This window comes from Fundulus heteroclitus, chromosome 7 (genome assembly GCF_011125445.2).
Source record: "Fundulus heteroclitus isolate FHET01 chromosome 7, MU-UCD_Fhet_4.1, whole genome shotgun sequence".
In the NCBI taxonomy this organism is placed as follows: domain Eukaryota; kingdom Metazoa; phylum Chordata; class Actinopteri; order Cyprinodontiformes; family Fundulidae; genus Fundulus; species Fundulus heteroclitus.
The window spans coordinates 1,349,053-1,374,105 of NC_046367.1; the positions used below are offsets into that span (position 1 = coordinate 1,349,053).

Below are 25,053 nucleotides of genomic sequence, written 5' to 3' on the forward strand. Positions count from 1 at the left end.
ATATTCTCAGGTAGCTCAATGTTTTTCATCATGGTGGCAAAAATAGTAAAAAGAGTATTTCTTTGTTAATTAAATTTTAGTAAAGATGGCACATTAACCTGACATTTTTATTATTTTTATGTTAGGATGTCACCAACCGTAGGCAAGTCCATGCTCTGGCTTGATAAACTGTACCAATACATAGGAACTATTAATGACTCTACCCATGAATGCACCATAATTATGATTTTTAGTTACGGGCTGCCAGTACCTTTTAATCATGATTTCCACTTAAACATTCTTGAATACTTTAGATGCAGTAATGTTTTCCCTCTAATTGCCAGCTCTTCTGTTTGTCCACAACTGACGGCTAATAAACTTCCACTGTCTCTCCTCATTTTCTCTCCTGTAATCTCACTTGTCTCCTCAATGTTATTGTGTTTTTTTACTGTTTTAATATGCAAAACTGGAGATTTGAATTAAAAGTGACATGCAAATGAATACAAAAAATATATATTTAATACAGCTTAATGGTTCTATAATAGGTGGAAGTGCTTTGGATAAGCACTCAGCTCTACAGAACGGCCAACCTGATTAATCTAACACAGGGGTACCCAAACTTTTTTTGCCACGCACCCCCTTCCTTGTCCCAACCGGGTTGACGCACCCCCAATCTTCAAAAAAAATTTTATAAAATTGCTGTTGCAGTTACAACTCATTCGTCACAACAAAGGTTATGTAAATAAATTAGAACATAATTTGAATTAAATTGCAATAAAGTTACACACAACATCCACAACAGAAGCCAGAGAAAGATCGGTCACAGCTCCACAGCCTGAAACGTCTCAGAAGCAGAGATCATCCAAGTGGATTCATGGACTAACCTCTGATGATCTGTTCTCACGTTATGTATTTCACATACCAGCTTCTTAATCTGAGTCAGACTCACAATTTACGCCGCAGAATACAAACATGAAGAAGTCTGATTTGTGTCCGATGACGAGCAAGCCACTGAAAGAACTGGTAGAGCGGCACAGAGTAACAATAACAGAGTGCTCGATAAAGTTGTTATTAATCAGAAAAATAAAACATTATATCCTGTTTGTTTCACAGCGGTTACATCCAGCAGGTAAACACGCCCAGGGCAGCACACCTCAGCTCCCCGCAGCCCCACCGCCAGTTTCCCTGTTCCAGTCTGAATCCGCCCTAAAACTGCCTCTTTAAAATGAACTGCGCCTGTCTGAATCGCAATGAAAAGTATTACAGCTCTGTGCGTGAACATAGTTAATAAACCGCGTCTATCACCCATTTATTTCCTCCCAGCAGTGGAGGCAGCAGCGGTGTGGGTGTGACATACGCACCAGTGGTTGTCGTGGTTCAGAGTCACAGCACCATGGGCAGTGCTGTTTGTAGGCGCTGCGCGATCAATAGAGACAGTCACTCAATTTAATTTTGTAAATAAAACTTTTGGTCCAAATTTAATTTTTCCTCTGCTGAGGTAAACGACGTAAAGTCAGGAGAGATACAGAGACATTTTCTGATTCTCACTCGCTTTCTTCCCATCCGTTGCATTCTTCCCTCCTCACTTGCAACTTATTCCACCCTCTCTTGGTTCCTCTCATCATTCATCACTAACTTTGACCTTAGATGTCTCACCTGCATGACAGTGTCCCTGATTTCAGACAATTAAGCATATTTGTCAAAATGAATGAGGTGGAGGGCAAAAGCTAGGTGCGCATTTACAGTACAATGCGTATACGTCATTTTAAAATGAAGCGCAGAAGATTTCTTCTAAATAAATAAATTTTAGTGTGAATATTGCATCGTTCCGTTATGACACCCAAGGATCAGCCCGAGGTTTTTGCACTAAGTGCACAAACGCTTTATTTTAGGACGAACAGAACGGGGCAGCACCCGCCCCTCCCCTCCCCCCGCAGTCCCCAGAACCACCACTCCTCCCCTCGGAAGCCACACATTTCTTCCGGTTTAAACCCAAAACAACCTAACTTAAAGAAACAGTAAGTGTGCAACAGCACTGAGCAATGCAGTATAATACAGATCATTACAATATATTTTTATTTATTGGTTAAATTTACAGTTTTTGATTTTAATCTTTTCCTATCTAAAATTCTTGAGAAAGTAGTTGCTAATCAACTTTGTGAACATTTACAAAGTAATGACCTACTTGAGGAGTTTCAGTCAGGCTTCAGAGCTCATCATAGCACTGAAACAGCTCTGGTGAAGGTCACTAATGATATTCTCATGGCCTCAGATAATGGACTTGTGTCTATACTTGTCCTGTTAGATCTCAGTGCTGCATTTGATACAGTTGATCACAATATTCTCCTACAAAGACTTGAGCATACTGTAGGGATTAAGAAGGAAGTCCACAAAACGCAGTTTAAAGCCTTCAGCTGATCCAAAATGCTGCAGCAAGAGTTCAGATGAAAATCAACAAGGATCAAATTTCTCCGATTTTAGCTTTCCTTCATTGGCTTCCTGTTAAAACAAGAATAGAATTTAAAATTCTCCTAACGTATAAAGCCCTTAATAATCAAGCTCCATCATATATCAGAGCTCTGATTACCCCGTATGTTCCTAACAGAGCACTTCGCTCTCAGACTGCAGGTCTGCTGGTGGTTCCTAGAGTCTCTAAAAGTAGAATGGGAGGCAGATCCTTTAGCTATCAGGCTCCTCTCCTGTGGAACCAACTCCCAGTTTTGGTCCGTGAGGCAGACACCCCGTCTACTTTTAAGACTAATCTTAAAACAAAGCTCATAGTTAGTGTCTTATGTTCATGTTCATGCTTGCTCAGTATGAGGGATTGCTGCAAAGCCATGGACAATGCAGACGAATCTCCCTGTGGCTCTACGCTTCTCCAGGAGTGAATGCTGCTTGGAGAGACTTGATACAATCAACTGGGTTCCCTTATATAGGAAATATTTTGACCAATCTGTATAATCTGACCCAATCTGTATAATCTGATTAAATTTGATTTTGAAAAGTGCCTTGAGATGACATGTTTCATGAATTGGTGCTATATAAAAAAAAAATTTAACTGAATTGAAAGGAAATGTTTATTTACACGTCTTTATGGTGTGGGGGAAAAACACTCAGACCGCCATTACAGTTTTCATCTCGCGCAGCCCCTAGTGGCAGTTTGCGCTCCACACTTTGGGAATCCCTGATCTAACACACGCATGTCAGCAATTTCAGCTCTTTAGGACCAGTGTCCTGAAACTTTTTTATGTGTGTCTGCTTTAACACACTAGCACGGAATAATTAGTCCATTAACAGGTAGAACTTGATAATGTTCATGGGGATGCTTGATTCCAGCATGTTGGACCAGGGACAGAGCTAGAAGTTACAGAACATTCTAGGACTTTTTTTAGGACTTTAGTTTAGGACTTTTAGGCTGCTGCTTCATGTCCTATTTTTAGATAAAGAACACACAAACACTGAATGCAAACTCAACCCTTTATTCAACCAACTTTTTTACCAAAACTCTAACATTAAAAAGAATAAAAAAGAACCATGCTTTCTGAACTCAGGGGCGGAGTGTTCCTGAGTTTGCATTTGTGACCAGTTGGGAGGATGTAATGACTAGTATTAACCTACCTGACAGGCTAGAATGCAAAAGAAAGAAAAACGTTCTCCTTTTGAACTTTTTATTGACCCTTCTTGTTTTCTATCTTTTTAATTATCATCCAGCCCTATTCAGAAACTTACTTTTCATTTTTATATTACTGAAGCCTTGAAGAGCTGTTCCACAGCAACAGCTAGGCCTCTGTTTAGATCCAATCTCAATTTCATTTCTTATTTATTTTTTCCAGTGGGGCCCACAAGCTCAACAGGGATAGACGATTAGGCCAAATGCACCCTGGGAGTTGTTTTCAGCTTAGTCTAAAATAACATCTGTCTAGGCTCTTGGGGAACTTGAGAATTTCCAGTGATGCCTGTCGCTAACGGCACAGCCTTTCATCCTGGAAGACTGCAGGCGCCACAGGCATTTACTCCTATCTCCATTCACTGTTTCAGCGAATAAGCCATGCAGCCATGACGGACTGCTGGTAAGCATTAAAACTAGGCTTCCTGTCACACTTTCAGGTGATATACATTTCATCTGCTGCTAGCCAGCCTTGAAGGGTCAGTGTAAGACACATAGATCTAATCAGACTGTTACTCTTCCACTAAAATAAGAATCCACCATTCAAGCTTTTTTATCAGCTATTAATCTCCCAGCCTTTCTTCTGTTCAGACAATTTTATGTCAGTTTTACATTGTTAAAGCTGCAGAGGGTGTAGGGTGTCCTTGACAACAGATGCAGAAAAGAGCCAAGGAAACAAAAACTTATTTTAGATGTGATCTGTGTCTCCTTATTTAACTGATTGATGCTTTCTTCTGCATAAATAATTTCTTGCAGATTTTTTTAAGATTTTTTTTTTTTGTCAAATTATTGCCTCTGTACCTTCAAATACCAGAGCCAACTACCTCTGCCATCAAACTAGAAAAGAAGCCCGTGATCAAACTGCAGACAGAGTTTAATTTTAGAAAAGAACATACATGAAGTGCATCGCTGTGAGCCCTGGGGTTCAGTTTAATGATCTCTACTGATATTGCTGTTTGTGCTAGAGTCATAAATCCAAAAGAAAGGTGGGGAGAAAGGTGAGAATTATATTTTACACATCTCTGTTTTCAAAGCTCTAACAGAACTTGGGGAAAAAAAACACTTTTCCGGTACTAAATGTCACACTTTGCAGACCAGTGAAGGGGGTGGGGGGCATTATCACTAATTTTAGAGGCTTTAAGCAGTAACTAGAAGTTGTTAAACACTTTGACTTGAAATGGCACTGATCATCTTTATTGAGCATTTATGTTCAACAAGATTCTAGTTGTGAGTCCAGTTTTCTCTGTTCCATAGCTCAGTTAGGTTCTCTTTCAGGACATCCATCACGCAGAGAAGACCTCCAGCTGCTCTGAGGCCTGCGCATTCAATATCCTGGTGTAATTAAGGAATTTACCCCCCATGTCGGTACATACGGCTCAGGCTGATTCTCAGACTAGATTCAGGGGATTTCTTTCCGTGTGTTTGATATGATAATGCTCCTCTTAGCTGCATGAATTTGTAACCAAGATGGTCTCACAGCTTTGGCTCAATAATAATTTCAGCTGTGACCTTCAAAAATGTACCAAAGGAATCCTAATAAAAATAACTGACAAATTACGCGGCAGGCAGTTCATATCAAACCAATTTCAGATTAGTATTTCTGAATTCATTTACAGTGAAACTTTGACTTAGTATAAGGACTCTAGGTTCTCACATCATGCAATTTCGAGGGAGATGTGTCCCAGTGCAGGCAGCTAATCTAATGCAGCTTCGGGTAAATAATTTAAAAAAGCCTGTGTCCCTCAGCCGTGCATGTCCTTTCAATCTAGATTTCCCTGCAGCTCAGGACCTACGAAAAGTAAAACTACCCTAAACAATTCCACTTATCAATGTTATTTGTCCCATGAAGCCCCAGACAGCACTGGATGGCACGTATTTCCTTGTAATTAGGAAAAAATCTTTTCTTTTGTTAGAATATTGAGGGCAGATATGACAACGACCTCCAGGTAAAACTTCTTAATGCACTGTATTGTCTCTAGCTTTTGAATCAGGTTGTTTCTCTTCGTCTGCTGCAGTATTATGACACTCAGTCAGGCACCCGCAACATAGGACTTTATCACGATAGTCACGTTAATGTGGATGTGCATGCATTCCCTACAGCTCGGATTGAAACTGATTGAAATTGCTCTTTGAGTTCAGGTTTTAAGAATATACCGACTATATATAAATAAGTCAGATGTATTTTGACGAAAAATAATTTTCTCCAAGCACTAGCAAATGGATGAAATTTATTTTAACTAAGATTGAGTTCATATTACTTATTTCCCATTCAATGTGGAAGAAGTCCTTGTTATAGTCACCACGTCATTCAACACCTATAAGAACATGGCTGGATTGAAGGTGATTCAAAAATCAATAAAAGATCATTTCGAATAACATCAGTTGTGACATATAATGGTCTTACATTTACTCACAAAATAGGATGTTTTCTTTTAATTCTTACATTCTTCGTTACCTTGTGCATCCTCTCTACATTAGCACATTTGTACAATGGTCCAACCATGTACCCCCACTACCACGTCATGGGCCAGCCACTGGCCAACGCAAAATGACACATTTTAGCTTCTAGCCTTTATCAAGGCCATCACAAAACATCTAACTACCTAATTTGCATTTAAATTGAACATTTGTAGAATAGAAAAAAAAAATCAGAACAATCCATCAAGGTTTTACAATAAGCTGACTATAATCTTGTTGTCTATCTCTAGCAGTTATTGGGTAAGAGGCGAGTCCATCAAAGGTTAACAGACAAAGAAGACATGCAATATATTATAATGGTGTAAATGCCACAAAAAAGATATGATTTCAAAAAAAACAAGCATCACCAAATATTTTGATAGTTTCAAGGGTATAAATGCATGATACTTAAACAACTTGCATATATTTATTACCGTGATATTAAGATTGCGTACAGAGACAATTATTCATCTGTTCATCCGTCTATCCATTGTATTACGCTTGTCTGCGTTCGGGTCACAACGGCAACAGAACCAAGAGGTAACCCCAACCATCCTTCTCCCCAGCGACATATTCCAGCTTATTATAATCATAAGGCTTTCCCAGGCCAGATGGGATATATAGTCCCCCCAGTGAGACCTGAGCCTTCCCCAGGATCTCATCCCAGTGGAACTACCCAGTGGAAAACATTCAAAGGGAGGCACCCAGGGGGTATTCTGATAGAAAGCCCAAACCATCTCAACTGACTCCTTTTGATGAGGAGAAGCACCAAAGCTAGATAATGCCACTAGGAATTAGCTCGCCAAGGTCCAGTGACTGCTACCCAACCTGCATGGTACCTGATCCTGATGTTCTTCTCTGCAGGTGATGGGTCCACATAGAGGGGGCTCCCAGTAACCTCTTTGGGCTGACCTCGGCAAAGCACCGGTACATTAATCATAGTATCAGAATTTGATTTCTTGTCAGAATTTGTAACCAATCATGGTTCAGCAAGGATCAGGGATGGCTGTTAATCATTTGCTTTTGTTTGTGAATAAATAATCACAATGCTGGGGCTGCATGGTAGTGCTGTTGGTACCACTTTCACCTTGCACTTATAGCATGGGTTAAAGCAAAAATAATCAGTTTGACTGAAAAATATTTCTTGTCAGCCCATATATTCCCGGTGCCGTGGACGTCATGCCACAATACGTACCTCATTTGCTTATTGTGCAAAGTCCACTTTAACCAAATCTGACATTTCGATTGACCATTCCTGTATCTCTCCACCTTCCAGCTTCAGAGCCTTGGTGTCATCCTGGACAGCCCTTTCCATAATCTTCTTCACTTTCCACATCCAGAACATCACCTGGTTAACTTTCATCTCTGCAGCATCAATCAAGTTCTTCCTTCACACTTTTGCCAAACTGGTCCACAGTCCACTCACCTTTCCACTTTACAATTTCACTTCCCTTCCCTCCCTGTCCCAAAGAAAACCCTCCCTAAACTGCGGCTAGTTCAAAAGACAGCAGCTTCATCATTACATGATCTACTTCACATCTGTACATTAACTCTACCGTCTCCCTGTCACATTCAGTGTCATATATTTTAATTTTAACTTTGTTGTCGTTTCATCTGATCTGCGGCCGTATGTCTTGGACACTCGGGTGAAGAGAGGGGCAGAGCTCTCCACCGACCACTACCTGGTGGTGAGTTGGCTCCGATGGCGGGGGAGGAAGCCGGTCCGACAGGGCAGGCCCAAAAGTATTGTGAGGGTTTGCTGGGAACGTCTGGCAGAGTCCCCCGCTAGACGGAGCTTTAACTCCCACCTCCGGGAGAACTTTAAACACGTCCCGAGGGAGGCGGGGGACATTGAGTCTGAATGGACCATGTTCCGCGCCTCTATTGTTGAGGCGGCTAGTTGGAGCTGTGGCCGCAAGGTTGTCAGTGCATGTCGCGGCGGCAACCCTCGAACCCGCGGGTGGACACCAGCGGTGAGGGAAGCCGTCAAGCTGAATAAGGAGTCCTACCGGGCTTTTTTGGCCTGTGGGACTCCGGAAGCAGCTGATGTGTACCGGCAGTCGAAGCGGCAGGCGGCTTGGCTGGTCGCCGAGGCAAAAACTTGGGCGTGGGAAGAGTTCGGAGAGGCCATGACGAAAGACTTCCTTACGGCTTCTAAGCGATTCTGGTCCACTATCCGGCGTCTCAGGAGGGGGAAGCAGTGCAGTACCAACACTGTTTACAGTGGGGGTGGTGTGCTGCTGACCTCGACTCGGGACGTCGTGTTTCGGTGGGCGGAATACTTCGAAGACCTCCTTAATCCCACCAACACGTCTTCCATTGCGGAAGCAGAGCCTGAGGACTCTGGGTCGGGTTTTCCCATCTCTGGTGCTGAGGTTGCTGAGGTTGTTAAAAAGCTCCTCGGTGGCAAGGCCCCGGGGGTGGATGAGATTCGCCTTGAGTACCTTAAGGCTCTGGATGTTGTGGGGCTGTGTTGGTTAACGCGGCTCTGCAACATTGCGTGGACATCGGGGGCAGTTCCCCTGGATTGGCAGACTGGGGTGGTGGTCCCCCTATTTAAAAAGGGGGACCGGAGGGTGTGTTCCAACTACAGAGGGATCACACTCTTAAGCCTCCCTGGTAAGGTCTGTTCAGGGGTTCTGGAAAGGAGGGTCCGTTGGATAGTCGAATCTCGGATTCAGGAAGAGCAGTGTGGTTTTCGTCCTGGCCGTGGAACACTGGACCAGCTCTACACCCTCAGCAGGATTCTGGAGGGGGCATGGGAGTTTGCCCAACCAGTCTACATGTGCTTTGTGGATCTGGAGAAGGCATTCGACCGTGTCCCCCGAGGGATCCTGTGGGGGGTACTCCGGGAGTATGGAGTACCGGACCCTTTAATAAGGGCTGTCAGGTCTCTGTACGACCGGTGTCAGAGTCTGGTCCGCATTGCCGGCTGCAAGTCGGACTCGTTTCCGGTGAGAGTTGGACTCCGCCAAGGTTGCCCTTTGTCACAGATTCTGTTCATAACTTTTATGGACAGAATTTCTAGGCGTAGCCAAGGTGTTGAGGGGATCCGTTTTGGTGGCCTTAGGATTGCGTCTCTGCTATTCGCAGATGACGTGGTCCTATTGGCTTCATCAGGGTGTGATCTGGGCGTTCGAGGGTTGCCGCCGCGACATGCACTGACAACCTTGCGGCCACAGCTCCGACTAGCCGCCTCAACAATAGAGGCTCCGAACATGGTCCATTCAGACTCAATGTCCCCCGCCTCCCTCGGGACGTGTTTAAAGTTCTCCCGGAGGTGGGAGTTAAAGCTCCGTCTAGCGGGGGACTCTGCTTGATCAATGTGAAACAATTACTTAATTTAAAAGACAACATTGTACATTTTGTTTATTCAACTAAGATAGGCATGGTCTGTTTCCTTGTTTGTTACTTTTATTATCTATTTATTATTATTAATTTTACATTAACTAGCCTTCACTACAGCTAAAACAGGAACTTAACTTACCTTTCATAGACATTCAGGTTTAGTGTATTGCCAGAAAACTTAATGAAGACAACAACAATAGGAAACAACAAAAGTCATTCTGAGTGGGAGCGGGATGGCAGTGGGAGTAATTTTACCAGGTGCAGGACAGGATAGGACTTTTTTTCCCACTCTGGCTCGGGATTGGGACAGGACATAATTTTTTTCAGTGGGAGTGGGATGGGACAGGAATGAAAATCCACTCCCGTTTCAGCCTCTAGTAGGCAGCAGTGAGTTCTGGGTATGGCCAAACCAAGCCGCAGAGACTGGAGCTGATGTGTCGGGCCAATCTGTGGAGACTGGAGTTGAGGCATCAAGCAAATGAATTAAAGAAAGCATGATCCAGGAGCATGACAACTTAAAAACATAAACACCCAATGTTCATTGAAGTATGTAAATGTGAAGGATGGATAGAACAATAATATTAATATGACAGATTAGGTAATATTTTCAACAACTATGTAAAGGAAAGATTTAACTAGAAAACATGAGCTGGTCTGCAGCAGTCACAACAAACACTCTCATTGTAAAACTGCACCTGCTGAAAAAACAGCACCATTTTTCTCCACGCCTCGGTTAATGTGAAAGCCAGCATTTGGTTACCTGAAAGGCTCATTAGTTCCTCTTCATTTTATGATATAGTTACCTCTTCTGTTCATAATGCGTATGGAAAACAAAGAGACTGCATGCTCCAGCCTTCCCCAGTGTCTCAGTAACAACACAACACACATTTATCTGTGAGCTACCAATGTTTCGCTTTGCATATTCTCACGATGTCATCCAGAGGCAAACAAAACCAAGATTCAAATTAAAGTAGCAACTGAGATCTTTCACAATAAATGCAGACGCAGTTGTTTCATTGTATGTATTATCAAGCTTATTAATATTATTTAGTTTATAATAAAGAAAACAGAAACCCAGACTAAATACATATTTATGAGATTAATGAATAAATCAAGCACTTTATGAAGTTGTATAAAATTTACTCCAGCAACGTATCAAAGTGATGCACACATTACTGAATCAATATTCTCATTACACTACATCTATTGCTAAAATGCATTGTGTGACATTAGTCTTTAGGTGCTGAAAGAATATTTTCTATTATTTTAGTATAACTGGGAATTCAGCTATGTTACCTACATGCAACACGGTCCTGTCACCCACAAGAATCTTTACCTAAATGTTTTACTCTCAGAGACATCTGTAATGTCACTACAGTCAATTAAATCAGTAATTATCTATTCAATTCATATAAACTGCTTTTGTGCTCTGAACAGGGCTTTACATACCAATACTGCCTCACAATATTTTTTCCATATGATCTGTCAATTCTGATTTTGACCAATACCAATGTTGTACATAACAAAAACAATTACTGGAGTAAACTGTTTTAAATAAAAGATTAAATGTAACAAACATTGAATATAATGGGAAAAAATATTCTGTCAAGAAATGAGAACTTTGAATCCAACAGCAAATGAAGGGATTACAGAATCTCATTAGTTTATACCTCAAGGAATTTGTTCCTAAGAATGATCTGTTTTTTTTTTATTTTATTAAACATGAAACTACATGCATCAAAGATGCTGTTTATTGATGCACTTTCAAATCGACAAAAGACAGAGTCTTCAATTTTCTTCTGTTTAATTTCTTTAGATTTGTTTGGAGTTTAAAGTGGTCAGATTATCTCAGACACCACACTGTATTCGATCACAATATTACATTTTGTTGTTCCAGGAACCAGGTTAAATATAAAACTATTTCAAAATTCTAATCTCAACAAATAACTGTAGTTATAAAAACCAAATAGTTTTTAAATGCATTTCGTGGAGTAAACAGATGTGGGAAAATTTCTTTTTAAAAACAGATTCTCAAAAAAACAGTAGTCTTGCAATATTCTTCCTCCAATGTGCAGAATATCCTTAAAACATTTAGGGATTTTGAGTGAACTTTTGTGTGTGATGGGGTGTAAAAAGTGATATCTGTGGTCGGAACCCACCAATTGGCACTGAATCAAGAACTGTGACTCATCATTAGCTGAAAGGGACACCTGGCCACAAAATCCCTTTGGGAAACAGTTGTCATGTTCTAAAACACAATAGCATTCAAAAATACAACTTTAGTGCACAAAAAAGAACCCTTAAGTCAAGGCACTGTCCATTCCAAACATTTTCTTTTATCTGCAGACACGGCTTATTTTCAGTTAAAAAGAAAAATGCCCTGCAGAGTGTTTTGAGGGTGTGCTAAAAAATAGCTAGGACATCCTAAGATGACCTTACTGGCTTCTATAATGTCAGGTTATAGAAAGAAGCTTGCTTTATCTTGCCTGACTTAAAATGTCTCTGGAGGAGCTTTTTTTTTTTTTTTACTTTTCAAATTAGGACACTGACACATGCTGTTACTATGCAGAACAGAGAAGTTCATGAAAGGCCATCTGCCAACAGCCTAATAGATGACAACACAGAAGTGTTAACACCGCTGGTTATGTTTTCTGTAAATATAGACACATGTCCATTTTGAACCAGTGCTGTTTGAGGATCACACAGTACTACGTGTGAACAACTGACACAGAGGAACTGATGGTGAAAAGAATGTACACACTCTTTTCATGTTAGTGTTCTAAATATCAGAACATAATTAAAATGATCTGGTCACCACCAGGTTCTAAAATGAAATAAACAAAGCCCTCATTTATTTCACCCAGAAAACAGATTCCTCTCACATTATTTGTGAAATAAAGATGAGATCAAAAAGGAAAAGCTCTGCCTAAGAAAACAAACAAAAAAAAACGAAGTACACCATGCAGCATCGATCAGGAGCTGGTGTGCAGTGTACAAACTATGTTGTCAAGGTGGAAAATTAGAAACGATTCAAGAGAAGCGATGCTGTTGCCCATCAGTCTTGAGAGTGTGATGCCAGAAACCATTTCTAAACAATTCAATTCAGTTGTTCTGCAGTGAGAAAAGCTTTTCACAGGTGAAAATAAGTTGAGAGATTTGCTAATTTGCCTAGGAGTAGAGGGTTCACCAAGTTTATGTCAAGGTCAAATGCTCAGACAAATTCCAAAAAAATCACACACCTCTAATACAGATACTATGGGACTCAGTTAACATGCTCAATGTTAAAGTTCGTAGCAGTTTGATGAAAAACTGAACAACTATGGCTTGGTTGTAAGGACTACCAGAAGAAAGCCTTTTGCCTCCAAAGGAATATGGCAGCAGCACAAACGTGGTTCGCAAAACTGCATCTGGATGAACCACAAGACGTCTGGAACAATGAGCTTAGGCAGATGAGAACAAAATACAGATATTTGGCCATCAGAGTGCCATATAAAACACAGTATATCATCACAAAGATCCCAAACCAATGTTCGATCATAGAGGAGGAGCATTGGTGATTTGAGCTTGTTTTGCAAGAGCTCAGGACTCCAAAGGTAATTAAAGCATTAACTCCTCAGTACAGTAAAGTACTCACTAGACCACCTGGCTGACAGTTAACACAGCAACAACTCTACACAATGGATAGCCCCTGTTCTATTAAGAGTCCCAAGATCAGTGGACATATTATGCATAGACTTTATGTATTAATTATTGTTCTATTGTGACCCTAGAGTATGTATACTATTTATCACCAACATGAACAAACTGGAATCTGTTAGACAGATAATTTTTAAACGAGCCTAATGTTTTTCACTTAATCCCTACAGTATGCTAAAGTCTTTGTAGGAGAATATTGTGATCAACTGTATCGAATGCAGCATGAGCTATGAGAATATCATTAGTGACCTTCACCAGAGCTGTTTCAGTGCTATGATGAGCTCTGAAGCCTGATAGAAACTCTTAAAATTGGTCATTACCTTGTAAATGTTCACATACTTGATTACCAACTACTTTCTCAAGAATTTTGTATAGGAAAACAATATTAGATATAGGTCTGTAATTTATTATGTCACCTTGATCAAGAGAAGGTTTCTTACGTAAAGGTTTATTAACAGCTACTTTAAATGCCTGTGGTACATATCTAGTTACATGTCTAAAATGGGGGCATTAATCAAAGGGAATACTTCCTTAAATAACTTGATTGGGATCGGGTTAACATACAAGTTGAAGGTTTAGATGAAGCTAACATTTTAGACAACTCAGAAAGCTCTACTGCGTCTAAACAGTTCAAAAACCAATCAGGTTTTAAAGAACGCTGCCTTACTTACTGAGGACAAGGTAATCGTGTTTGGGAGTATGCTAATAATTTTATTTTAAATAGAATCAATTTTATCTATGAAGAATTCCTCAAAGTCATTACTACTGAAAGCTAAGGGAATGCATGGATCAACAGAGCTCTGGGTACGTTTGGCAACAGTACTAAAGATAACTTTTTATTCTCCTCTATAAATGATGAAAGTATGCCGCTTTAATTCTGCCAAGGGTCTTTTTATACAACAGAAGACTGTTTTTCACCTAGTAGAAGAAAAGCTTTGGGTGAATTTAGAGACAGTTGTTCACACTCACCAGCAGAAACATCTGATCTCTGTCGTCCCAAGCTATGGAGGGTCAAATGAAGCCAGCAGTTGCTGATCTGCAGCTCTAGTTTCTGTGGACTTGGGTTGAGCTGAACAGAGAGCAAAAGCCCATCAGGGTTCCAGGTCCTGAACTGGAAGCGAACAGTGAATTCCCCTGTGGGGGAAGCAGCAGACGGGAGCGACAGGAAACTGCTGCTCGAGCTCAGGAAGGTGCAGGCCACCAGCTGGGGTGGGGAACAAGAGAAGGTCACGTTGCCCTGCAGAAAAAAGAAAGGACAGATTTACATGCATCCTCAGCAACATGTCAGGAGAGGACGAAGGCTTAAATGCCATGTAAAAATTTGACCTTTTATTAATTATAGGCAAAATCCTTTACAGCTCTAATTACCTGGGATCAGTTCAACATAATGATCATAGAAAATTGCTGCCAAAATATTGTATTTTTAAATAAAAACAATAACAGATGAGAACCAAGATAATTGTATGAACTGTTTGACATTTCTAGACAAGACTGAAACCAAATTTTCTTTAAGAAAATCTGTGGGCAAATCTGCAGATAGTTGTTGTTTTGACCCAAATTACCAAAGGTTGAATAAATTAAAAAAAACATTGTTTTGATAAAAACATTCAGATTTGTGAATAACATTACCCTAATGTTTAACAATATTAATCCGTGAGCAAACAATCATGAGCAGAGTGCTAAAACGTGAATGCAAATGAGGTTGTTACTTTTCGTTCGTTACCATCCTTAGGTGGACACTGAATTGTCTACTTGTGAAATCAAAAACATCCCTCTGAGCAGCAAGTTTTGGTCCAATCCAAGTATACATATAATCTTAATTGTGTGTCGGCTGCAGTCAAAATCCAACCAGTCATGACTGCTGAGGTCACCCTCCTATCAGTCCCACAGCCCGCAGGGCAGCACACAGCAATCACAACTCGCAGACTCTCAATGTGATTCCCTCCCATCAGCCCCGGGGAGATGGTCCCATTGAAATTCCATTACAGCTTCCATCATTCCCATCTCCTCCACCTCTGCCTCTGCAGTCAGAAAATGCCTTTAATGCAACAGTTAAAGGCGGTGGGTGTCTCAGATGAAATGTGGCTTGTAGCTCTTTGACCGACCCGTCTCTGATTGGTGTGGGAGGGGACTCTCAAAATGCACTCAGACTTAATCACAGAGTAGCTGGGATCACAATGGCTGTAATGATTGTTTATTCTCCATTCGTGCCTCTGGCAATTTTTATTCAACGTCTGGATAATCACAAATCATCAGCGGAGGGGAAATGTGAAAGCAACAGCAAATATCAGTCAGAACCTGAATATAGTGCCACCATTAGGTCAACATTTGAACTGTATAGATAAAACAAAAACATTTCCTTCAGTCTTTGTATTTGGTGTTAAATGTAAATATGCTTAAATGTTGCGGAGAAGAAGATGAACTTTAAATATGCTGGATATATCCATTTTCTAATTTTGAGTCACTAACTTCTTTCTGTTTAAATACTTTTCATTTTGACCCATTCATTTGAGTTGGCAGTATTTTTAAAGAGAGATTCCCATACTCTTCTGTAATTCTGGGTGAAGCAGCAGAGGGGGGTTTCACAAAAGCAGAATTTAGAAATCCAGGAAAGGAGACAAGGCTAGGTTTGGCATAGCCTGATCAGTGCTTCCTGGCTTTATCTGTTTCATGAAGACCAAACCAGGCTCAGGAGGTGCGACTATGTCAAGCCAGGAGGAGTAACTTAAATTGGATCCTGAATTGCATGGTGTAGCTGTTGTAGAACAGGGGTAATGTGTTGAAAAGAGGTGGTTAAGGTGATGAACAACTGAAGTTTATTGAGGGTTTTCTGTGGGAGACGTAGAGAGTTGCAATAATCAAGATGAGAGGTGGCTAGGCTACGAATAAGGACAGAGGTGGAGTGGGGACTGAGGGAAGGACAGTGGCGGTTTATGGAGCGAAGGTGGAAATAAGCAGAGAAAATAATGTTACTAATGTGGGACTGAAAGGAAAGGGTGGTATCGAAGATGATACTGACACTTTTTACCTGGAGAGAAGGAGAGATTGAGGAACTGTCAATCGTTGAAAAAAATAATTGGCTTTAGAGAGGGTTGAATTGGTACTCATTAGAAGAATTTCTGTTTTATCAGAATTTAGTTTAAGAAAGTTTGGTATGAACAGAAACAGGGGAGGGGCGTATCTGTTATGCTGATAGAAGACGGTCTCTGGAGGAGGAAGGAGTGTGAAATTGTATTGAACGCTGCACTCAGATCAAGAAGTATCAGAAGGGAGAGAAGGTTGGAGTGAGCGGCCAAGAGAAGATCATTGATGATTTTAATTAAGGCTGTTTTGGTGCTATGGCGGGGACAAAACCCAGACTGGAACTGCTCATGTAAATTAATGGTGGTGAATTGACATGAAGTTCAGAGGCAACTATTTTTTCAAGAAATTTTGAGATAAATGGAAGATTCAATATGAGGTGAAGGTTACTGAAATGATTAGGGTCAGAGTAATGCTTCTTTAAAATGAGAGGGATAACTGCAACTTTAAAGGCAGTGAGGACAGTTCCAGTTATCAGGGAGGAGTGAATAATAGTTAAAATGTGGGGGAACAGGGAGGAAAGGCAGGATTTAACAAGGACGGTGGAAGGGGATCAAGGAGACAGGTTGAGGATTTAGAGCTGGAGATGATAGTTGAGATGTTGGCCATGTCCTGATGGGCAAAACAGTAGAAAGGATGATTATAGGAGATAGGATGGGGCTCAAAAGAGAGGGTGGGATGAACAGCAGAGCTAAGGTTTGATGAATATTAGGAATTTTGTCATTAAAATATAAGAGGAAGGAAGATGCACGTGTCATTAGATTACAGATAAGGAGGGAGGGAATTTGAATTTGTCCGGTTATCTTGTTAAGTAGTTGTCAGGGCTCAGCAGGCTGTGCCGTGCTGTTCTTCACCGGCGCTCCCTTTTCCTCCTCTCTCCCTTTAGCAGGTGACTCGAGTTGACAAGTGGGCGGGAACACACACATGTGGCCTGTTCGGCTGCATGCGGCAGCACTATAAGAACGGCGTTCAGACAGCTGAAGGACGCCAGAACGTTAACCTATGTGGTATGCCGAAATGGCCGCTGTCCACTACAGTTCTCTCGTTTCCCTCGATTAACTCCTGTCTCTTGTGCTTCCGGGTTGTCTCTCGTCCCTCAAACCTCTAAGTGTCTCCCCGAGCTCCGACGTCTTCTAGTCAAGTTGTCAAGTTTCCCTCGACCTCTCACTGGATCCCACTCCTGAAAGATTACCTGACGCTCCCTGGATATTACCTAGCTGGGCTGAGAACCCTCTCTCACTGGACTACCTGGTTCCTTCAGCTGTCTCTGGACTCCTCCTCCCGCCGCTGCTGCTTGGATCCCTCCTGACTCCACCGGACCGCCCACCTGTCACTCAGTCAGCTGCTGTGCTGGGCCACGCTCTCCACTCCACTCCCCCCGACTCGGTCTCTGCGCTCCGCAGTAAGCTTTCACCATCCGATCTCGAGTTAAACCGTCACCTAACGACTCACCTTTCATTTACAGATCTCTGAACACTACTCCTGTGTTTTCCCTGTTGGCCTCGCTCAGTTGAGCATCCACTTGTGATCTCGTTGTTCTGTGCACAAATAAACATCTAAAGCTGCTCTGGTCTCCTGGTGTGATCTGCATGTGCGTCAAGCATCTTAAGAAAGACATGACAGAAGAAAGTTCTGGCCAGAGTGACCCAGCAGACATGCTTGGCAGGCAGCTCGCGGCTCAACAGGAGCAGCTCCATACTCTCGGGTTAGCTGTAAGTGCCACCCATGATCAGCAGCAGACATTGACAGCACAACTCAGTCGGCTGTAGTGGGTGAACCGGCGGGCCCTATTGATCTTGTTCCACTCATGTCTCCGCGCCGGCCCACGTCCCCCCGGTTTTGTATGCCTGCGGCTTTTCCCGCGGCTTCTAAAGGTCTCAGCTTCTCCGCCTTAGTTGACTCCGGGTGCGACTTCAATTTAATTAATCATGCCTTGGTTTTACAAAGACAGATCGAAACTGTCAGATTAACTGCCCGCCTCCAGGTTTCCACCCTAAATGGAGATGCTCTTCCCCAGATTACTCATCAAAGCAAACCGCTCGAAATCGTTATTTCGGGTAATCACGAGAACATATCTGCTTTTATGTTTTTCCCGTTAAACACGCTTTGTTGGAAAGAAGGATGGTACCTTCCCCCTTGTATTGACTATCGCGGTCTCAACCAGATAACTGTCAAAAATAAATACCCTCTCCCTCTACTCTCCTCCGCACTCGAACCCATTCAGCATGCCAGCATTTTTACAGATTCCCCTGGGTCACTTTGAGTATCAAGTAATACCCTTCGGCCTGTGCAACGGCCCATCAGTTTTTCAAGCTTTGGTAAACGATGTCCTCCAGGACTTCTTAAACGTATTTGTTTTGGTTTACCTTGACGATATTTTAATGTATTCCAAAGACCTCACTGAACACCTCCAACACGTTCGGCTAGTCCTCCAGCGTCTCCTTGAAAACTATCTTTTCATCAAAGCTGAGAAATGTGAGTTTCATAAATCATCCATTACTTTCCTTGGTCTTATTTTAGAGGGTGGGCAGATCCGGTCGGATCCAGAAATAATTAAAGCAGTCCTCGAGTGGCCAGAAACCAGGAAACAGCTATAACGCTTCCTGGGGTTCGCTAATTTCTATCGCCGATTTATCAGGAACTATAGCCAAATCGCCGCTCCACTGCACGCTCTAACTTCACCCAAAACACCGCTCTCCTGGAATCCCAATGCCAGCACTGCTTTCCAGAACCTAAAGGAAAGATTTTCTCAGGTGCCCATCCTCATGCACCCCAACCCACAGAAACAATTCACACTAGAAATCGATGCCTCGGACACCGGAGTGGGTGCAGTCCTCTCACAACAATCCAGCAATGACTGAAAGCTCCACCCCTGTGCCTACTTTTCCCGACGACTTCCCACAGCTGAGCGAAACTGTGATGTCAGATATTGTGAACTACTGGCCATAAAATTAGCTCTGGAGGAATGGCGCCATTGGTTGGAGGGGTCCGAGCAGCCCATCATTATTTGGGCAGACCATAAAAACCTGGCCTACCTGCAGTCCGCCAAACACCTAAATTCACGTCAGGCTAGTTGGTCATTGTTCTTTTCCCGCTTCAATTTATCAATCACCTACCGACCCAGCTCCAAGAATCAGAAATCTGATGTCCTTTCACGTTTCCATGCCCCGCAGGATGCTGAAAAGGGACCAGTACCCATCCTGCCACCCACCTGCACCTTTGGCGCCCTCCACTGGGAAAGCGAGGACCAAATCCACCAAGCATTATGCTCTGAGCCGGATCCAGTAAGTGGCCCTCCTAACGGAACCTACGTCCCAACTTCAGTTCACCCCCGTGTTATCCAGTGGGCTCACACAGCTAAGTTATCGGGTCACCCTGGAATCCACTGTACCCTTTCCTTCCTCTCCCAACATTTCTGGTGGCCCTCAATGCCCAAAGATGTTCATGAGTATGTCCGTTCCTGCCCCGTCTCTGCCCGGAACAAAGCCTCCAGCAGTTCACCTGCGGGTCGCCTTCAGCCCTTACCCATCCCGGAATGCCCCTGGTCCCACATTGCACTTGATTTCGTCACAGGTCTCCCAGCTTCTCAAGGCATGACAGTCATCTTATCCATCATTGACCGATTTTCCAAGGCCTGTCACCTGGTTCCCCTCCGAAAGTTACCCTCTGCCCTTCAGACGGCCCAGCTCCTGGTTAAGCACGTCTTTCGTCTGCACGGCATCCCGAGAGAGATTCTGTCTGACCGTGGTCCTCATTTCACCTTGTGGGTGTGGAGGGAGTTTGCCTCGGCCCTTAGGGGCCAGGTACACCCTCACGTCTGGGTACCACCCGCAGACCAACAATCAGACAGAACGTCTTAACCAGGAGCTGGAGTCCACCCTCCGTTGCATGACCTCCTCTAATACCTCCAACTGGAATAAGTTCCTCCCTTGGATTGAGTATTCATGTAATTCACACACCTCCACCGCCACTGGCTTAAATCCCTTCAAAGCCTCTCTGCCACTCTTCCCCTCTGATCAGCGTCAAATTGCTGTTCTCTCCATACAACACCATTGCTGCCAGCAGTTCTGGTCCCAAACCGTCCAGGCCCTACACAGAACTGCTGAGCAAAGTTGCCGATTTGCTGACCGTAAACGAGATCCAGCCCCCCGTTACCATCACAGTCAGTGGGACTCCCTTCTGCCCGCCGCAAGTTGGCTCCCCGCTACTCTGATTCCTATGAAATCACCTCCATCATCAGCCCCACTGCCGTTCGTCTCCGCCTTACTCCCCACTCCCGGACCCATCCCACATTCCACATCTCTCACATCAAGCCTGTGTGTTCTAGCACTTTGTGCCCTCCTGCCGAGCCCCCTCCACCCTCCCAGGACCACCAGGGTCGCCAGATCCAACGGATTGTGGACTCCCGTCGACAGGGCAGGGGTCACTAAAACCTCATCCACTAGGAGGGCCACGATCCCGAGGACCGGTCTTGGTTGCCCGGTTCCGCCATTCCTGACCAGTCCCTGATCAATGATTTCCTCGCCCTTCCATGTCTTCCTCAGGGTCGCCGGGTTACGACCGTTGAGGGGGGGGGGGGGGGGGGGTGGTGTCAGGGCTCAGCAGGCTGCACCGTGCTGTTCTCCGCCGGTGTTGCCTTTTCCTCCTCTCTCCCTTTCGCAGGTGACTCCAGTTGACAAGTGGGCGGGAACACACACCTGTGGCCTGTTCGGCTGCATGCGGCAGCACTATAAGAACAGCGTTCAGACAGCTGAAGGACGCCAGAACGTTAACCTATGTGGTATTCCGGATTGCCCGCTGTCCACTGACAATTATCTCGTTTCCCTCGATTAACTCCTGTCTCTTCTGCTTCAGGGTTGTCTCTCGTCCCTCGAACCTCTAAGCGTCTCCCCAAGCTCTGACGTCTTCTAGTCAAGTTTCCCCCGACCTCTCACTGATCCCACTCCTGAAAGATTACCGAATGCTTCCTGGATATTACCTAGCCGGGCTGAGGACTCTCTCTCACTGGACTACCTGGTTCCTTTAGCTGTTCCTTTAGCTGTCTCTGGACCCCTCTGGAGGACCGCCCACCTGTCACTCAGTCAGCTGCTGGAGGTAGTTCGCTGAGCCGCGCTCTCCACTCCACTCCCCCCGGCTTGGTCTCTGTGCTCCGCAGTAAGCTTTCACCATCTGTAGCTCTTACGATCTCGAGTTAAACCATCATCTAACGACTCACCTTTCATTTACAGATCTCTGAGCACTACTCCCGTGTTTTCCCAGTTGGTCTCGCTCAGTTGAGCATCCACTTGTGATCTTGTTGTTCTGTGCGCAAATAAGCATCTAAAACTGCTCTGGTCTCCAGGTGTGATCTGCATGTGGGTGAAGCATCTTAAGAAAGACATGACAATAGTGAGAAAAGGGTCCTAGAGTTTTCAAGGTTACTATTTATTAGGTTAGAATAATAGTAATAGATTCTACTATTTTGATATTTCTCTGTAAAGATGGAGGTGGGTTCTGTACATGTCCAAGTGAATCGTCTCTTTTGGAGGTGCTCTAGCTGACGTACTTTTACCTTGAGGATCCAAAGTTCAGGGGTAAACCATAAGTGAGAGAAGGTGACGGCGCAAGATTTAATGGGGGTCAAGCGAATCAAGAATAGAGTGAAGAGTGTCATTAAAAGTAGCAACCATACTGTCAGGGGGGATGAGAGGATCAAGGACCAACAAGTTGTTAATAAGTTGAGGACAAATTTATGTTTTGAATGTTCCTGTATTAAATATGGCGAGGTGATGCAATGACTGTTGGAGATAATAAAGCAGCAAATGAAAGTAAAAAAATATTATAAACAGGGAATTGTTCAGTAGAAATGTTGTCTGGGGTGGCCTAGTGGTTAGAGGATTGCGGTTGGGTCCCAGAGGTTCTGAGTTCAACTCCAACAGACTGCCACTCTGGGTCCCTGAGCAAGACCCTTAACCAGACTGCTCCCTGGGCACCACTCAGTGGCAGCCCACTGCTCCCCAAGGGGATGGGGTAAATGCAGAAGTGGATTTCTCCATTTTGAGATCAATAAAGTTCTAATTAGCCATGTGGAATAGTTTTGTTGAGCATGCTGAACTCATTTGGTGTTTGCCAAATGAGTGTGAGACATAAAAATATCCATGTTTATGAAATCCTGAAAGAGATGTCCTTTACTGGAGAGAGCGTGGATGTTCAAAAGACCAAACTTTACTATGAAGCTGTTATGAGGAGCGCCTTGGCTAACTTGGCTAGCACTGTCCTATCAACTCTCCGGCCAGAGTTACGGTTAGGTGGACCAGATGGAGTTTATGGTTGATGATTTATTGATGTTGTGGTTGTGGTGGGAGCCACAATGAATATATCTTATTGCAAAAGAACAAATGCGAGCTCATAAAGACCGAACAGGAGAACCTTGGTGAGCACATTCCACACACTCAGGTTCATGGTGTGAGGTGAGGTCAGATTAAAAGGTGGAGGAGGGTGCCAGAGTTATGAATGCCTGCGGAAGCTTGATTAGATATCATGCAGTTTAAGCCAGTTGGTCCAGGTATACAGAGCAGGGTATCAGACGAGCAGTAGGCAATAATAAAAACATGGCAGATAGCCAGTTAAAAATGTAAAATAATGCACTAGTTTGCTAGTAAGTTGATGACAAGAAGCGAAGGTCAAAGCTTGCATGTTCTCTGTGTGAAACTGTGAATGTTTGGGTTTGAGATGTTTTGTTACGTCTGTTCTGGTCAGCCGATAATAGCACAGTGTGAGAAGAATCAGAATTTGAATTCAGTTATTTATTTCCCACAAGTGGCAATGTCGCAAACATGGAATAGACATCAGAGGATGCATATGGAAGAAAGATTAAAAGCAAAATTTTCCATACTCCTATTAGGTTAGGTAATTTGTAGTTTATTAGCAATTTAACAAAATTAAAACAAAACCTGAAACAACTTGGCATATGTATATAACATTCTATTGTTTCACCTTCCCCACAGTGGTCACAGTTACCTGTATTATAGTTTTGTATTATAAAACATCAACACTCCGTTCTGCCCATTATCAATCTGGGATTAATGTTATCAAATCCGTTTGGGGAAAACAGCTACCAAAGGTTGGCTTTAGCCAATCACGGTATTAAATTATAACGTCAAGGATCGTCATGCAAAACTACAAGAAGCAAGTAAGCTAGTCAAGGCACTTGTTTTTTTTTTTTTTTCTTTTTTTTTTTCTTTTGAGCTTTAAACAGTCATAGAACATGCTGGACTTGGAAATATTGGTAACCCTTGAAAAATCTCAGAAATAATTTTAGAATCTACTCCATCCATCCATCTTGTAGCACTCCTATCTCTTGTGGGGTTGCGAGGGGTGGTGGAGCCTATCTCCAGCTGTCAATGGGCGAGAGGTGAGATACACCCTAGACAGGTTGTCAATCTATTGCAGGGCAACACAGAGACAAACAGGACAAACAACCATTCTCGCACACACTCACACCTTAGAATTTAGTGAGGCCAATTAACCTAACAGTCATGTTTTTGGACTGTGGGAGGAAGCCGGAGCACCCAGAGAGAACCCATGCATGCACAGTGAGAACATGCAAACTCCATGTAGAAAGGCCCAGGGTAGGACTTGAACCCAAGACCTTCTTGCTGACTCACTGACAGATTTCTTCAAACGTGCTCAGAAATGAGCATAATACAGAGTGTGCATTTACTGCAGGAGAGGCAGTGGGCAGATTTCTGGCAGTCTAAAGGATTATTGATGTGTAAGACATTAAAATAGCATGCTGATTCTTAGGTCGCACAGCTGTTTAGCAATTTTTCTTTTTTTTTCTCTGTGTCTACCATGACTGAATTTTATTATTTTTTTTAATGTTTAAAAAACATTCACTCTTCTAAAGTTAACAGGGTTGGAGTTAAGAGTGAATAAAATGAGAAAAACATAGGTAAAGATTAAATCAGTGCCACTTTACTTGGTTGCAATGGCTCTTGAGAAAATTTAATGTTTAAGAGCAAATAAGGCATCTATACTGCCTAGTTCAGCACTGAACATGCAGTGTAACAATGGGAGACTTGCATACAATTGGCAATTGATTTATCCTTGAACCGACAGTGGACATTTCAACTCTGCGCACCTCTGACTTCTATACCAGCGAGACCCAGCAACCGACGAAGCAGCAGGAGCTCCTACAGGCACAGGTAGCAGCCAGAGAAGACAAAGAGAGTGTGATAGGAAATGGAAGTGTGGCAGCTGGTGATGGCTAATGGCTAAGGTAAAAGCTAACCCTCGCAAAACAATGCTTCCATCCAACTTACTCGCCAAGGTACGCTCCCTGGAGAACAAACCAGATTGCTTGAAGCTAGATTTAACAACTATTTGTGAGATAAGAGACTGCTGTGACATCATTCTGAAACATGGTTAAACTCCTTCATCCCTGGCGAAGCCGTTAGCATGAAGGAGTAACCAACTTCTGGTGGGACAGCAGCTTTACTCCTGGTAAGACTGTGGGGGTGAGGGTGAGGGTCTTGGTCAGCTGGTATGACAATGTCTCATGTTATTGTTATTGTTTTTGACTATTAAATGTAGACCTTTCTATCGGCCAAGGTAATTTACCACTATCATTATCACTGCTGTTTACATCCCCCCCAGTGCTAACACTACTTGCAAACCACCAGTGGTGGGCACAGTTAACCAAAAGGTTAGGTTAGACAACTCCGTCCGTCCGTCCGTCCGTCCGTCTTCTTCCGCTTATGTCGCGGGGGTAGCAGCTTCAGTAGGGAGGCCCAGACGTCCCTCTCCAAAGCCACTTGGGCCAGCTCCTCAGGAGGAATCCCAAG

General features: G+C 43.2%; 1 protein-coding gene across 4 annotated transcripts in view; it reads right to left on the minus strand.

The window, feature by feature from the left end:
• cntnap5a (contactin associated protein family member 5a) overlaps window positions 1-25,053 on the minus strand; it is a 378,624-nt gene that overhangs the window by 149,768 nt on the left and 203,803 nt on the right. For all 4 annotated transcript variants that reach the window (XR_004931318.1, XM_012878430.3, XM_036138728.1 and 1 more), the window contains one exon: window positions 14,117-14,384. Coding sequence is in view for 3 of the 4 variants with exons in the window: in XM_012878430.3 (XP_012733884.3) it covers window positions 14,117-14,384 (268 nt within the window). In the remaining variant the exon portion in view is untranslated. The remainder of the gene's footprint in view (window positions 1-14,116; window positions 14,385-25,053) is intronic.